This window comes from Anomaloglossus baeobatrachus, chromosome 4 (assembly GCF_048569485.1).
Source record: "Anomaloglossus baeobatrachus isolate aAnoBae1 chromosome 4, aAnoBae1.hap1, whole genome shotgun sequence".
NCBI classification, from domain to species: domain Eukaryota; kingdom Metazoa; phylum Chordata; class Amphibia; order Anura; family Aromobatidae; genus Anomaloglossus; species Anomaloglossus baeobatrachus.
In genome coordinates this window covers 53,858,013-53,871,927 of record NC_134356.1, presented here as the reverse complement: position 1 = coordinate 53,871,927, position 13,915 = coordinate 53,858,013, and the positions used below count along the sequence as shown (strand labels likewise).

At 45.0% G+C, this 13,915-nt stretch overlaps 1 protein-coding gene across 1 annotated transcript; it reads right to left on the bottom strand.

Annotated features, from left to right (window-relative positions):
* Nucleotides 1–7,034: 7,034 nt before the first annotated feature.
* On the bottom strand, nt 7,035–13,656 carry LOC142302299 (zona pellucida sperm-binding protein 4-like). Its single transcript, XM_075343367.1, has 13 exons — nt 13,476–13,656; nt 12,887–13,008; nt 11,465–11,558; nt 9,983–10,135; nt 9,562–9,752; nt 9,156–9,253; nt 8,843–8,970; nt 8,244–8,433; nt 8,021–8,171; nt 7,707–7,785; nt 7,529–7,627; nt 7,250–7,375; nt 7,035–7,177 (listed from the first exon to the last, which is right to left on the bottom strand). The coding sequence occupies exons 1-13, from the start codon at nt 13,654–13,656 to the stop codon at nt 7,035–7,037; spliced, it is 1,755 nt and encodes a 584-aa protein (XP_075199482.1).
* Nucleotides 13,657–13,915: the final 259 nt, after the last annotated feature.

The window sequence follows — 13,915 nt, the reverse complement described above, 5'->3', positions numbered from 1 at the left end:
TGTTGCACCACCAGGAGTTTACGGGGTGCGACCCGCAGTTATGACGACTTCTGCTCATCAAGGTAAGCACTTGCAGGAGGTTGTACTGGATGGACAGAGACTTGTTGGATTTTGTGACTCGGGTGCTTTCCTCACACTGGCTGATCCCCGAGTGGTTCAGCCTGAGGCAATCCATAGAGGACCTGGGATTGTCATTGAACTGGCTGGTGGACAATGGAGGACTATTCCCACAGCCACTGTGGATCTGAACTTTGGTTTTGGGGTCAGGCGATGTGTGGTTGGGGTGATGGGTGGTCTTGCCTGCAGCTGTTCTCCTGGGTAATGATGTGGGAGAGCTACGATGCCAATTCGTGGCTGCATGAAGCCACATGTAAGTAGCGCTCTGCCTGTGTGTACTTAACCAGTGACCTGTAGAGGTCCCTAGTATGTACACAAGTTGGGAGGGGGAGGGATTGTGAAGATGTAATTTACCCTCTCACTGTATATGCTGTGATACTATGTCATGATATGTATATTTCCCTGTCATTTATTTTGTATAATATGTCCTGTAACTTTTCCCTGGTTGTATTAGTTGTAATTCATGTATTTCCTTGGGGGAGCTACTGGTCTCAATGTGTCTCTCTCATACAATTGCAGTCTTGGCATCTAATGTGATTATGTAAATAGCCTGTCCTCTTCTATCCAGAGTTGTGTATCTAGTCTGTAATTGCATTGGCCAGTGAAGGAATAGTCATTGTTCTGCACAGCAGGGGATCCCTTCATCTACTGTGGCTGGCAGACATATCTGAGCCCTGTGATGGACCAAACCATTGATGATAGGATGTGTGACCCCTACCCCCTGAACATGGTGGGCTGGTCAAGGAGCACAGACAATGCATTTCCCTTTTTGTAGCTTCAGAGTGAGCTGAAACTAAAGGTCCAGTCACACTAAGCAACTTACCAGCGATCCCAACAACGATAGGGATCGCTGGTAAGTTGCTAGGAGGTTGCTGGTGAGATGTCACACTGCGACGCTCCAGCGATCCCACCAGCAACCTGACCTGGCAGGGAACGCTGGAGCGTGGCTACACAAGTTGCTGGTGAGCTCACCAGCAACCAGTGACAAGCCCCCAGCGCCGCGTGGAAGATGCTGCACTTGGTAACTAAGGTAAATATCGGGTAACCAACCCGATATTTACCTTGGTTACCACCGCACGCAGCTACACGTGCAGAGAGCAGGGAGCAGCGCACACTGAGCGCTGGCTCCCTGCTCTCCTAGTTACAGCACACATCGGGTTAATTAACCCGATGTGTGCTGCAGCTACATGTGCACAGAGCAGGGAGCAGCGCACAATGCTTAGCGCTGGCTCCTTGCTCTCCTAGTTACAGCACACATCGGGTTAATTAACCCGATGTGTGCTGCAGCTAAATGTGCACAGAGCAGGGAGCAGCGCACAATGCTTAGCGCTGGCTCCTTGCTCTCCTAGTTACAGCACACATCGGGTTAATTAACCTGATGTGTGCTGCAGCTACATGTGCACAGAGCAGGAGCCGGCACTGACAGTGAGAGCGGCGGAGGCTGGTATCAAAGGTAAATATCGGGTAACCAAGGACAGGGCTTCTTGGTTACCCGATGTTTACATTGGTTACCAGCCTCCGCAGAAGCCGGCTCCTGCTGCCTGCACATTTAGTTGTTGCTGTTTCGCTGTCACACACAGCGATCTGTGCTTCACAGCGGGACAGCAACAACTAAAAAATGGCCCAGGACATTCAGCAACAACCAACGACCTCACAGCAGGGGCCAGGTTGTTGCTGGATGTCACACACAGCAACATCGCTAGCAACGTCATAAAAGTTGTTCGTTAGCAGCGATGTTGCTAGCGATGTTGCTTAGTGTGACGGAGCCTTAAGAAGAAGAAGGAGCTCCCAGCCTGGGTGGCTGTGGACACGAACGGAGCTAGGCCTGTGTGGCGGCCCGTGGGATTGTGTGGAACTCTTTGGACTACTGTAAGGACGATTGCTTTGTTATCCGGTCCGAGGATTGTCGGGAAGGGCCCCCGAATCTGTTTTACGTGGACTTATCGTGTGCTGTTCCTATATTCCTGTTAATAAACCTGTTGGATCGTCCCTCGGCCTCGTCCATCCTTTGCTCTGTTGTACACTCCCGTCACAATGACCCCCCCTGTTTATGTGTTATCGGGCCACTGGACTGGAATGTGGTCCCCGGTGAATGTGTTATTTATGTGCCTCCCATAAAGGGATGTAATGTCCTAAAGTTTTAATGTTTTATGCATAACAAAATTTTGCAGTTTCTTCCATTGTTTTTGTTGTTTCAGCCCGAGGACGTGCTGGGATTCGCTGTGGGGGAGTGTGGTGCCCCTGAGGCTTCCGTCGCCACAGGGACATTGCACCCCAGTCAGAGGTGTGATGTCCCATCCTGGGTAAGAAAAGGGGTACATGCCAGTTCACAGGTAAAACTGCACTACACCCATTGCTAGGCACACACTGGGACCAGGGACAGTGGCAGAAACCCTCCCATGCTGCATGCTGGGAGGAGACGTAAGACCCATCCCTGCTCCCATAGGGTGGTAGCTTAGCAACCAGGGGGTGGGGAGAGCCAGCCGAGTGTCTAGCAGAGAGGTAGGTCAGAGTTTCAGTTTACCTCAGAGAGTGAGAGAGTGAGGAGCCAGCATGTAGCTGTGAAAGAGAAAGGAGCTCTGTGAGTTCAGAGTGTCCGCAACAGAGAAAGAAAGCAACAGAGAAGGAGAGGAACAGAGAGTAGAAGAAGAGCTCTAGTCAGGCAGGAGCTAAAGAAAGAAGAAAGTGACGCTTCCTGGTGAAGACCCTGGAACTCAGAGGGTCCAGGTGACACCAAGCAGGGAACGAAGGGATTCCAGGGCCACAGATAGCTTCAGAGCTGGTGGCCAGTGAAGTCAGCTGAGAAAGGACACAATTAGAGGGGTGCACTGGCATTTACCCCCAGATCTACCCGGGATCGGCGGAGGTCCCTGACGGTGGTCCCAGCAGTCCAAAGGCTCCTGCAGGCCTTGACAAGAACTGTGAGTAAAGACCTTGAAACTGCACCCCTGGTGTTGCCTCAGTTATTTCCCTGCATAGACACTTCCAAGCACCAACAGTGTCCCCGGGGCACCGCTCCACCTGTGGGGAGCAGTACCATACCAGCTGCCATACCATCACCCCGGAGGCCTCACACAGCAGCGGCGGCTTGATAGCCGCAAACCACAGGTGGCGTCACGACAAATATAAACTTTATTCACCCCAAGTCATCAGCCACATTTTATTGACACCCACCAGGGCCACGGAGCTGGGCCCCGCCACCACTAACGACCCCTGGACTAGTCCGGCCCGGCACCGGGTGTCCCATAGCCCTGGGGTGGGCGAGTCATATGTACCCAAACTCTCTATGAGCGAACCGGCCAGACTATCTCACCTATACGTGATTCTCCGGGTATATAGGTCTCCCTTAGTGATGTTTAAAATGGGGTTGAAAAGGAATTCGGAGTGTCCAAGGTGTCAGGGATCTGACGCAGGTATTTTTCATGTGATGTGGTCTTGTCCGAGACTGGTCCCCTTTTGGACTAAGGTTATCCATAAGATAAGAAGAATATATGGGTGTGTCCTTCCCAGGGAACCATTGATATACCTATTGGGATATGTTGAGGAGCTTGGGGTGGAAAATACTATGAAAATTGCCAGGCTGCTGTATGCGGCAAGAAAGCGAATTGACAGGTCCTGGATTAAAAAAGACCCCCCGACCAGGGGAGAGTACATTAAAAGGGTGAAATGTATTCTTCAGCTGGAACAGGGAGTGTATACAAGGGGGAATGTTAAAATGTTTGAGAAGCTATGGTCTCCTTGGCTGCAATGTGAATAGGATGAGTGATGGACCAGTAAACTGGTTTGGGACCGGGATAGCTGGCGGAGACCTCTGATGTGTGTGTTTTGTTTTGTGTTACTAGTAGTTCCTCCTGCACAGCGGGATGATTGCTATACTGCAGTTTGAGGGTATTCTAAGTGTGTACTAAATGGGATGTAGTACTGGGGGGGAGGGGTGCTGCCGGGGAAGGGAGGGAAAGGGGTAATAGATATGATAAACTTAATTTGGATGCCGATTTGTAATACTGTTGTATGTATTCTGTTTTAAATTAAAAAAAAAAAAAGTATTTGATAAAAAAAAAGTGATCCCATACGCCAATATGTATATATCACACATCACTGGTGGGAAGCGAACTTTAAAAGAAACTTGTCAGCACCAATTATATATATATATATATATATATATATATATATATATATATATAGTATAGTATAGAATGTAAGCCTGCAAGGGCAGGGCCCTCTTCCCTCTGTACTAGTCTGTCTACTGTAACTTGTATATGTATTCTGTATGTAACCCCTTCTGATGTACAGCACCATGGAATTAATGGTGCTCTATAAATAAATAATAATAGTAATAAAGTTATAAACAGGGGGCGCTGTAGTAGTCATGGTCATGCGACCCCCCTAGCCCCTGCTCACAGACAGACGACCAGGTCCATAGACGTGTGGGGGTCATTCACGTACGTGCCTTTGCGGAGTCAACATCTCCTTTTCATGCAGCAACTTGTGATAAACAGGAGACGCCGGTAGCTCCGTTCCAAACAATTATAACTTATACTGGCAAGCTTCAATACAGGGGTTACAGTATTTCAAATAATGACATCTCAGGGGCGCTCTGTTCGTGGCGGACATTTGGGCTTAGTCTCCTGAGCACTTGCTCACCTAGCTTCCCCAGCTCCTCCCAGGCCAGTAACTGCAGTTAACCCTTGGATTACACTATGTTGTAGAGCATGTCCTGCTTTACACTGGCCACTAGATGGCCTCAGCGCACACTTCTATCCGATAATAGTAAGACAATTGGTAGAACTTAAAGGGAACCTGTCAGCAGAAATTTCGCCCAAAACCTAAGATTCCCCCTCTGCAGCTCCTTAGCTGCATTCTAGAAAGGTCCCTGTTATTATTGTGCCCCATGTGAGACCAAAATAAAGACTTTATAAAGTGGTACCTTTTTGTATTCAGATAGTGTAAATGTGACACGGGGGTGGGCTTTCTGGCGTCCGTTATTCTGCCTCCTGGTCCTGTATGCTGCCCCCAATCGCTCCATTCCATAGCTGATGCACCGCCCACTGCTCCAGCCATCCCCGCGCATGCCCAGTGCCAGTCTCATGGGACTGAGCAGTGTGACCGCTGGTGACGTGTGCGCAGGCAAGTGATTATGGGCGGGGCTGTGATTGTTATCAGCAAATACCCGCCCATAATCTCTTGAGTGCGCAAACCTCACCAGCAGTCACACTGTGCTCAGGGTAGATGCTAGACTGTATGGGCTGCTTCCAGGATGACGTCCCTTTTGTCACGTGATAGTATTTTGAACACGCCACTATCACGTGACAAAAGGGACGTCATCCCTGGAAGCAGCCCATACAGTCTAGCATCTACCCTGAGCACAGTGTGACCGCTGGTGAGGTTTGCGCGCTCACGAGATTATGGGCGGGTACTTGCTGATAACCATAATCACTTGCCACACGTCACCAGCGGTCACACTGCTCAGTCCCGTGAGACTGGCACTGAGCATGCGCGGGGATGGCTGGAGCAGTGGGCGGTGCATCAGCTATGGAGGGGGGGGGGGGCACGGCCTACAGGACCAGGAGGCAGAATAACGGACGCCAGAGAGCCCGCCCCCGTGTCACGTTTACAGTATCTGAATACAAAAGAAAAAAAAAAAAAAAAAGTGTACCACTTTTTAAAGTCTTTATTTTGGTCTCACATGGGGCACAATAATAACAGGGACCTTTCTAGAATGCAGCCCAGGAGCTGCAGAGGGGGAATCTTTTAGGTTTTGGGCGAAATTTCAGGTGACAGGTTCCCTTTAAAATTATACCAATTAAAAAACACAAAAAAAACCGACGTCTTCAGGGGAGGGGGGCTCTGCTGCCCTGGTCCACTCTTACAGTATGACTGTATAGGCACTTGTCCCGAAATAAAAATGATACCTCATATGTAGAGATCTGATTTGTCAGTCATGAGCTCTTCCATAGAATCCACATCTGCCTGGGAGAGCGCTGGAGGTGTCAGTGCCTTTACACTGCTTCTACCAAGTGCAGTGACACACCCCCAGTGCACTTCCAGCCTGATTTACATATGGCTTCGACACTACAGTTCTAATGATTGACAAATCAGATGATTTCTATAGAAAAAGCATCTTGTTTTTTTTGGGGGGGGGGGGGGGGGTTGGAAACACCCAAACAAAACCCCTTGAGTTTCCCCTGAGTAGTTGGGGAAACTAGCAGAAATGGTGACAGTTCAATAATCCTCATCTTGAAAAGGCAATAAGCTGAGATTTTAAATATATTTCTCTAAGAGAAAATCAGCTTGATGGATGGCAAGTATTATTGAGAAGTATGGAAATCTTGTGCCTGTCAAACAAACATATCCCACACACACTGACAAAAGTCCCTATACCACATAAATACCTGAAACACTATCATCTTCAAAGTTAACTAAGTGATACACTTCTCTTGTGGGGACAAATTTCCCTTATTTGAAACATCCACCATGTATTGTTTGAAAAAAGTTACAGCAGCACTGTAGTAATGATCTATAAGTTTCAAGTGCTACTCACCCCCACTTACAAGCTAGCTATAGTGCAGATTTCTCTGCTGCTCCTCCTGCTCTGTGCCTGACTGCTAATGGTTTTTTACGTTTATCAAATGCTTCCTGCTGGGGTGAAACTACAAAATACACACCCAGGCTTATGTGAAAGATTGAATACAAACCTAGTGGTCACACTGCAGTCAAAACTGCCCATAATCAGCATCTCAATTTGCTTGGGAAAGGTTACATATAGTGGTAACATAAAACTGAAGGTTTTGCAACTATCTGAATTACTCCTGTGCAATATTAGGAAGTAGTCTTTGATGCCACATTTGATATCTAATTCTCCATAATGCCATTTAATGAAGAGATCACAACACAATTTCCAGATGATGTTACTTTATTCATATTTTTACAGAATATGTTGTGGGTCTCTGTCTTTTGTGACACCGCCAGACTCCAAGCATTGCAACTGTAACAGCCATGATCCCTCCACCTACGGCCACCGCTTTCAGCCACAACAGGTTGGATTCATCCGAGTCAAAGTCTACAATGAAAATAAATTAGATGTGAAAACATCCCAAGCTTAGAAGACAAGGCCAAGTATGGTCACCATTACCTTTCACTCTTCTGGGGAAGTTATTTGTTATGTCAATTAAATCCCCATCTATAGGATCTTCCTTTTCAGCACCCATGAAGTCTGAAGCAGATGTTTCATTCTGTGTATCGTAGTCCCAGATGTCACCTGCTGGGAGGTACAAGTCCCAAAGATAATACAGTGCAAGTCTAGAACTCATTGCCCAACATAATAGAAATTGGGGGGGGTTTAGGCAACACCCAAGTTTACCCATCTTGACGCAACTACCAGAATAGGCAAGTTGGGATGGGTGTAACATACCTTGTAGGTCAACCTTAGTCTGTGAATGCATTTTTGGGGCAATGAAGTTAACTGGACCTTTGCTCACGGTAATCTTCTCACCACTTCCAATGTCTCGTCCTGTAGTTTGAACATTGGAAATTGGTCAAGCCCTAACATTCAATAAGCCAATAAAAGGCCGAAAAAATTAAACGCTTACTTTTTCTTTGGGGGCATGAGGTTCTGCAGGATTCTGTAGGAGAGGGGGTACATACAGCGGCACTGCAGTGAAAGTACACCTGGGATGCACAGTAGAGGCAAGAAGTCAATACTATAGATATGGCATTTGTTTAGGTCTAATGCATGTTGTGGGCATCAATGAACCCATAAGTGCTAACATGATTCAGTATAAGGTAACCACCAAGTTTCAGACCCATGTTATACCACTCCCTTAATCTCCACACCCACCATTTTACTGTCACATTTACCATTTCTACCTCTAAAGTCCTGTAAGAAAAGCTGAAGATGTTTTACCAGTCCACCAGGAGAAGGTTGGTTATTTGCATTCAGAAATGTGAAGGTGTTGACAATGAAACGCTGGTAGTGTGTTGGGTTTTGCAATGTCTGGGAAGGAATTCCAACCGAGTATTGCTTAGTCCTGTAGTTGTCTCCAGGAAAGAGGCATCTGAAAGAAATAAAACCTTCAGGAACTCTATAAAGTTAAGCCCTTGCGCCTCCCACCTCAAGAAGTTCATACCCATCTACAAGTATAGGCCATTGGACTTGTTGGGTGGGCTCTGGAGTAGAAGTGGCCCAGCAGTCATCCAATATTAGAATCAGGCTTGGATCTGTTCTTCTCAGTATGCGAACCTCCAAGAAGACTGGATCTCTTAGAATTTTAGTTATTGGATACTCATTGTCCATGAAGTACACTAGATATGTCTCATCTACAAGATAAAAATGTTATTTTTCCCTTAGGAGACCAAGAAAGATCAAAAGGCAAGATTTAGAGCTTTACCAGGTCAGGTTCATATAGGCTACCAGAGGATTTTGAGCAGTAGCAATCTTATAGGAGGTGGATAGTTTGCCAAAAATGTCAGTGTAGCACTGAGGATCCTGCAGACATTGAAATGCTGCTCATCTACCCAAAACCATGTTGCTCCAGTACCACCAGTTTAGCGATTCCCGACTTGTGCCATACATGCAGGCATAGTTGATGCCAACAATTGTCATGATGTGGCACCAAGACTGTCCGGGATCACAAGAACTGTGGCACTGAACAGCTGAGTATTGTTTTTTTGGCAATTTCCACCACCTTAATTCTGGACAAGACCTTCAGTGATCATCAATCATTACCTTTAGCTATTCTCATCTCCAGCAGTAGAGGTCCGGTAGTGGATACAGGAAGTGGTGGTGGAAGAGTAAGCACCTCAACATGTAATGGGAGATTACCAGTCTGAGAATAGCTGCAGCGAACAGTCAGCCTAAGGAGGTAGACAGTCAGGTCATGCATCCATCAGTAATGTAGGAGTCATAAAAATGGGAGTTGCAGCCATGTTATGAGGAAACCCACAAAGACTAGTGAGGTTGCCACCACCAGTGATGTGCAATAACTGGAATTTTCCCCTCCAGCAGCTTCATGGCATATGGTACATACACTCGATCTTACCTCATTGTACTGTCTCTTGTGATGGAGGAGCCTTTCCATGTCTGGACATCTCTTGTCGCTTCAACTGTATTTTCATATACAATAGAGTTACCCAAGACCTGCCAAGGGACAATGCAAGAATCAAGAAAACCCATGTCTAGCTGAAAATAGGCTGCACTATTGCATTGCTATAGATTTAAGTCTACCACAGAAGTGAGTACACCCCTCACTTTTGTACACATTTTATATCTTTTCATTAAACAATGAAGATATGAAATTTTATATAACAGTGTCCTATCTTCAGTGTCATCCTAGAAAAGATCAGAAAATTATTTACAGAAGTGTGAGTTGTATATTCACTCTACAACCAATCTCAAAGTTATCTACGGTTGTGAGAAATAGTTTGATGACTTCAATGCAGTCTTACCCGATTTCCTCCACCACACGAGAGGGGAAACTGGAACATTAGAAAAGCCGAATTTTTAAGAGTTCTCAGCGCCGGACAGGATGAAGAATCCACACCATGGACAAAGGCAGACTCAAAGATCAAAGATGGCGCAGTCAGCTCTTTAGAGAGGACGATAAGAACTTTACCATCATCAGTACATTGGGCAGTGACTGGAAGAAGAGTCAGAAACAGACAAGGGGTGAGTTTTGGAAGGTTTCCCCTTACTCAATTTAGATCAATCGAGTTAAGATGTTAATTAGCACCAAGAAAGGCCACAGGTCGGATGAGACTGGGCTGCAACACCATGCAATTTGTTGGGCAAATTTGTCCATTTCCAGTTACGTGACAGATTGAGAAGGTTTTTATGTAGAAAGGAACTAAAAATTGTCCTATAACTTACATTTGTTTCCGTAATAACATTGGGGCTGGGCTCCAGAAGAGAAGCAGCATCCCAGCAGATTGCAGACGTCCCTTGGCACAGATGAATTGGCGCACTGCAGGCGATCAGTTGTCTGGATAGCAGCACAGTCACTGGGGCTTGGAGCATCCAAAGCTAAGAAGCAATTCAAGATGAATTCTGTCAAAACTACAACCTCAAATTAGAAAAAAGGCGTCCAGAGTGGTATTACCAACTGAGCTAATCATGACCACACTTTGCACTCCAAGAAGTCTGTATTTCCATTGTAGTCACTGCAATCAGTCACAGTTTACATAGTCACCTGGGTCTCTACACAGTGGTCAGGACACCTCTATTAGTCATTCTTAGAATCCACCATCTTAAAGGGAACCTGTCACCAGATTCGGTGACTAAGCTACAGCAACCACCATTGGGCTTCTATATACATCATGTTAGAATGCTGTATACAAGAGCCCAGTGCGCTGAGTAAAACGTAAAAATTACTCTATACTCACCTACAGGGCGGTGTGGTGCAGACTGGTCAGATGGGTGTCTATTCTCCGGTACCGGCGCCTCCACTTTTAGCCATTTTGTCCTCCTTCTGAAGCCTGGGTGCATGACGTGTCCAACATCATCCACACGCGCTGGCCTTGAGGTCCTGCGCAGGCACACTACAATAATTTGATCTGCCTTGATCAGGGCTGATCAAAAGGGCACCTGTGCAGGACCTAAACGCCGGCGAGTGTGGATGACATTGAACGCATCATGCACCCAGGCTTCAGAAGAAGGACAAACATGGCTAAAAGAGGAGGCACCGATACCAGAGACACCCATCTGACTAGTCTGCACCACACTGCCCTTTGAGTATTTATAAAGTGATTATTATGTTCTACACAGCGGCCTGGGCTCTTATATACAGTATGTTAGAATGGTGTATACAAGAGCCCACTGGTGGTTGCCGCCGCTTATAGGCCCCAAATCTGGTGACTGGTTCCCTTTAAATATATTACCATTGCACAAATGCCTCGCTAAGCCTGATGAGAACCTTTATAGGGACTCTGGTTTTCTTTTGGCAGATATACTCCATAATTATATACATATAAAAAGTATAATTTTATTATCTTTTCTTGGTAATCACAGGATTCTACCTTGTAACAGGGATTTTACACAACTGCTAAAATTAAAAAGATCACAGTGGCTACCAAATGTGTGTTCCCTGCATTGATGATGCACATTGCATGAACAGTGAGTGGTATCTTGTCTCAGCCAGCAGTGGCCATAAAGAGTAGTATGGCAACATAGTTAACACTAAATACCTAAATCTGCTTTTTTTTTTTTTAAAGGGGAGCCCCAACCATTTAGTGGCTCGATGTTGTTGGAGCAGAACAGAAAAAGTGTGGTCAACTGATCCGTACAGACGCTATGTTGCCGATCTTGTAGTTTGTATAATGTAGAATATAGACCTAAAAATATACGGCAAGTTACCTGGTAATGAGGGGCACTTGATGTCCTTTTTATCATATTCCACTTCACCGTTGTTAATATGTTCCATGATCAGAGTCACCACATAGTCTTCAAGCTAGAACAAAAGCCACAGAAGTGTAGAAATTATATATATAAAAACGACCGTGAGAAATGACCTGCAATTACCCCTGTAGCATCGCTCACTGAACGAGGCTGCATTGAGTATGTGTCAGATACGGCTGGATGCAAGTGTCATGGGACCTTGGTAGATTACACCGGAGCTGTGTGCTTGGGAGGGTTTAAAGTTGTGAAAGAGGGGGCTTTTTTTGTGTTTTATTTTAACCTAAAGGTTTTTTCAGTGTTTGGGTTTATTCATTCACTTTACTTACAGGTTAATCATGGAAGCCGTCTCAGACACTGCCATGATTAAGCTAGGACTTAGTGGCAGCGATACACTGCCATTAACTCGTTATTACCCTAATTGCCACCGCATCATGCCAGGACTGTTGTATAATGGATGCGACATTCTCAGAGCAGCAGCAGGCCGATATTCTCGGCTGTGAGAGGAGGGAGTTGGTCATTAACCCTGGCCCTCGCCAGCCTGAGAATACCAGGCTGCCGCTGTGTGTTTACCTTGGCTGAACAGTAATGATACGGCTGAGGCCACTTTTTTTTTTAAATGTACGTTTGATTTCTTTGTGTGTGATGGGTGTAATATATATATATATATATATATATATATATATATATATATATATATATATATATATATATATATATATATATATATATATATATATATATATATATATATATATATATATATATATATATATATATATAGGGGTGTGGGTATTATATAGGTCTGTGTGTGTGATTTATGTGCTAAATCTCCTCTTCCTGTCATGATATCACTTGCTTGCAAAATGCAGGGCAGTGAGTAACATTATGTCCCCAAAAAAAAAAAAAAAAAAAAGAAAGCAAAATAACACAGGAATACCAAGAACATGCAATGAAACGCACATAATTTGCTACCTGCGTTATTCCTTGGGCTATTTCATGATTACAGCCAATGCAGTGAATAAATAACGCAGTTAGCTGCAGAAAAGTAGTGAAATGCTCATTTTCTCAAGAAATTCTACCGAAAGGATCATAAAAAAAAAAAAAAAAAAAAAAAAAAAAAAAAAAACCACAGCTAATTTTTTCTTCTTGTTGTTTACATAGGTTTTGCTGGGGAATGTCTGCAGAAAAGTTACAACCATTCTCAAAAAATTTGTGCAGGAAAAAATGCACCAAAAAACGCAGGTAAAAACGCAGTGTGCGCACAGGGTCTTAGTCGTGGGGATCCAAAGGCAGCTAGTCACCATGGAGGTTACTGCAGATTATAATGCAGCCTTGTAAACCCAGCCATTTCCTCCATTGGTGGTAGGTTTCACATCTTACCTCTTCTCTGACATAACATCCATCATAAGCAGCATTAATGGTTACTGAGGAGTCTGGATTTTCTCCTACCCACAATCCACAAATAGAGTCAGTTTGCAAATCTTGTGCATTTCCCTTAGAGTCTAAAAGGCAAAGCACAAACTTAGTGTATGAAGGCATACATTGAGCATTACCCAACCCGCAATATTCAGTTTACTTTAACAAAAACCTAAGTCAACAGCGCCACCCATGCATAGAGGCTGGATATGGTATTACAGGTGAATGCCAAGGAGGAGAGGTCAAGTTACCACATTATGAAGATGACACAAAAGGGGTTTGTTATGGGCCCATTTATTGGGAAAGCAGCTAACTGATCCCCCCCCCCCCCCCCACTTAAAAAATAAAATAAATAGGGGGGGGGGGAGGAGACAACAGCTGAAGGATGCACCAGTCATTAAGGGTAACACTAATTTGGCACATCTTACTCCAGACTGCTGTACTAGTCACCAATGAGGAAGAATTAAGGCCAATAACCTCCACACTCCAAAAATTGATTAAAAAAAAAAAAAAAAAATATATAATAAAAAAAAAAATAAAGAATTCTACTTACCCAACACCAACAGAGTAGAAGCAAATTCATTATTTATGGCAGGAACAGAAAACCTCATACTATTGGGCTGACATTGCAGATTGGAAACTTCATCTAATAAACTCTGCAGGAGGCCACAAACTAAACATTGGAAACTACAGCACAAAATCAATCCCACCAGCTCTTGCTTGCTCCAACCCATTGTGCCTGTAGTTCCTAATACTCCCATTGATGGCTCGGCACATCTCTATATGCTGAGGAGGAGGGGTTGGGTCCAGTGGGATTGGTTGGGGAAGGGGGTACTTACAGGTGTCTTCAATCAGGGCCTAATACACCCAAATTCAGCCTGATCTTTACTAAGGCTACTTTCACACTTGCGTTCAGCGCATTCTGTCACTATAGAGAATAGCGCAGTCCGTTAACGCACTGCGCTATTCTCCATAGACTTATATGGACGACGC